At 41.2% G+C, this 2,500-nt stretch overlaps 1 protein-coding gene across 5 annotated transcripts in view; it reads right to left on the minus strand.

Annotated features, from left to right (window-relative positions):
• LOC143027795 (Na(+)/citrate cotransporter-like) overlaps positions 1-2,500 on the minus strand; it is a 32,781-nt gene that overhangs the window by 8,886 nt on the left and 21,395 nt on the right. For all 5 annotated transcript variants that reach the window (XM_076189368.1, XM_076189369.1, XM_076189366.1 and 2 more), the window contains exons 9-11: positions 939-1,033; positions 673-798; positions 16-170 (exon numbers count right to left, since the gene is read on the minus strand). In XM_076189368.1, coding sequence (XP_076045483.1) covers positions 16-170; positions 673-798; positions 939-1,033 — 376 coding nt within the window. The remainder of the gene's footprint in view (positions 1-15; positions 171-672; positions 799-938; positions 1,034-2,500) is intronic.

Raw genomic sequence — 2,500 nt, forward strand, 5'->3', positions numbered from 1 at the left:
GCTTCAAATACGTACCAGTTCCTTAAGAATAGGAAGGATGGTGGCAGAAGTGGCCGAGTTGGAGGTGACTTCCGTGGCCATAGCCACAAAGAAACAGATGATGAACACAAGAACCTCCTTCGGAATGACATCCAAGGTGGCCAGCTGCAGACCCAACCAAGTGGAGAGACCTGCAGCTCCACAAGTCGACGCAAAAAAAAAAAAAAAAAAAAAAAAAAAAAATGAATCAAAAGTATCCCAGGCTTTTTTTCATGCATATACAAATCATTTTGAGATGGTTTTTGTTTAGGTATGGTGGTTTTCAAAAGCTAAGATCTTTCATCGTGAGATTTATCTTTCAGGAGTAAAGTTATTTTGAATCAATCGAAGATGTCTGTTCTCAAGCAAATATTTACATGAATATATCTAAACATTTGCCAGACACAGCTTTTGGAGTTACTTCCGTGTCTCTGAATTTTTAGCTTTTGCTTAAACAAACACATAATGAAATGGTATGACGCCTTTATTCTAAAAATAACAATAAACGATCACAATGACTAATTATCTTTTGGAAAATATATGTCAAATAGATTATCAAACACTTGCTGAGACTACATAGTTAAAAAACAGGGAAAGAATTACAATAAAGTAGATAGACTAACTACGCAAGTACTCAATGGTGTGTAAAAATACCTGACTTCTGGACTCCCTCCGCCATAGCGAAACCGCCCCCAAAGAGAAACACCAAATGCCAGGGCATCTTTTGGTGCACCACCTCCCATGTCAGACAGGCTGGAGAGGACTCTGGTGCGCTCTCGTCTTCATGGAAGGAGAAAAGAAGGAACATAAGGCTCCTATACATAGGAGAGAAAAAAAGACAGGTGATAATGGAATTGTTTACGGAAATATCCTCTTGCTGTTCTATTCACAAGGATTATTTCTTTCATTCTTTTCCTTACCCAATGGGTCCCGGAAACACCAGAAATTGAGCCTCGAGGGAAACAGGAAGAGAAGAATCACGATCAGCATCACTGGACAAGCGTCGCCCACTTTCCTGGAAACAAATGACATGAGAGATCTTCCAGAAGCATGATAAGATTAAATAAGCTTGAGGAAATACTAGCAAAAAAAGTGTGGAAGGCAGTGGTGGATAGAGTGAATCTGAGGGAAAGACCGAGAATGAGATGGATGGATGAATAGGGTAAAGGTGGCCTACAGCAAAAGGGAAGTCTATTGAGCAGGGAGGGGAGAGGGTAAGAGAGAGGTGTGAATGGAAAATGGTTCTGAATGGGTAATATATTGACACTGCCCGAAGTCATTTCTCGTCTTTTCGCATGATGGGGCGAGGAGAAAGGGTCGCCATGTAAATGAAGTGGTGGTGCTAATCCAACTTAGGCTGTGGGCACTACTATGGATCTGCTGTGTGAAAGGGGACCATAGAAAGTCACAGTAATAGAACACGACATAAGGCTGCTGTCATATCATTAGAGAAAAGTAAGATCCAATTTTACAAACGAATTTGAAAGGTGAATTATGAAATTATCCAATAATCACCAGTGAACTAGAATAGTGTATCCAGATAGTTTCCCATATTGCAGACTTCCCATCATTGACTATGCGGTACAGTTTTGGTCTCCGTCCTACAGAATGGACATCAATTCAATAGAATCGGTACAAAGAAGAATATGAATACATGGACTCGGAAATTTGCCTTACGAAGAGAGGCATAGGCACCTTAATTTACACTCTCTAGAAAGACGCAGAGTGCGGGGTGATCTAATAGAGGCGTTCAAGTGGATCAAAGGCTTTAACAAGGGTGATGCAAACAAGGTCATCCTATCAAAAAAAAAGGGCAGGACTCACAGTAATGGATTTAAACTGAGCAAGTTTAGATTTAAGAAGGAAATAGGCAAGAATTGGTTTACTGATAAGGTGATCGACGAATGGAATAGACTTAGTAACCATGTAGTAAGAGCTGAAACTATCAGTTGTTTTAAGAAACGATTAGACAACTTTATGGATGGAGATGACAGGTGGTGATGGATACGGAGCTGCCTAGTGTAGGCCTTATGGTCTCTTGCAGTCTCCTTCATTCTTATGTTCTTATGTTGTTTGCTCTCCCACCCCACCCCCCAGAATACGAGTGTTGCACGCATTGCATATCAACGGTCTGCGGTCTTACCAGCCAGCACCAGTGCACACGGACGCACGCACACATGAAGAGTTTTGTGGTAGTGAGCCCGCTCAAGACCTCATCTCTCAGGTCGAGCAGGGTCAAAGCAATTATCTCCGGGTCACCAGCCAGCTCACGCTGCCCGTTTTGACTCCAATGGTCGAAGTATGATACCACAAGACATCAGTATTGCTCATTTATTTTCTCCTATGGTTCTATGTCCACTTGGGCATAAATTGTAAATATGTAAGCTAAGGATCAAAATTGTGTAATTAAATAACAAATATTTGAGCCTTTGCTCAACTCTAGTCAGGCCAAATTTGTTCCTTGTAATCTAAACTATTGCAC

This window comes from Oratosquilla oratoria, chromosome 8 (assembly GCF_046742065.1).
Source record: "Oratosquilla oratoria isolate Oo_2021 chromosome 8, ASM4674206v1, whole genome shotgun sequence".
Classification (NCBI taxonomy): domain Eukaryota; kingdom Metazoa; phylum Arthropoda; class Malacostraca; order Stomatopoda; family Squillidae; genus Oratosquilla; species Oratosquilla oratoria.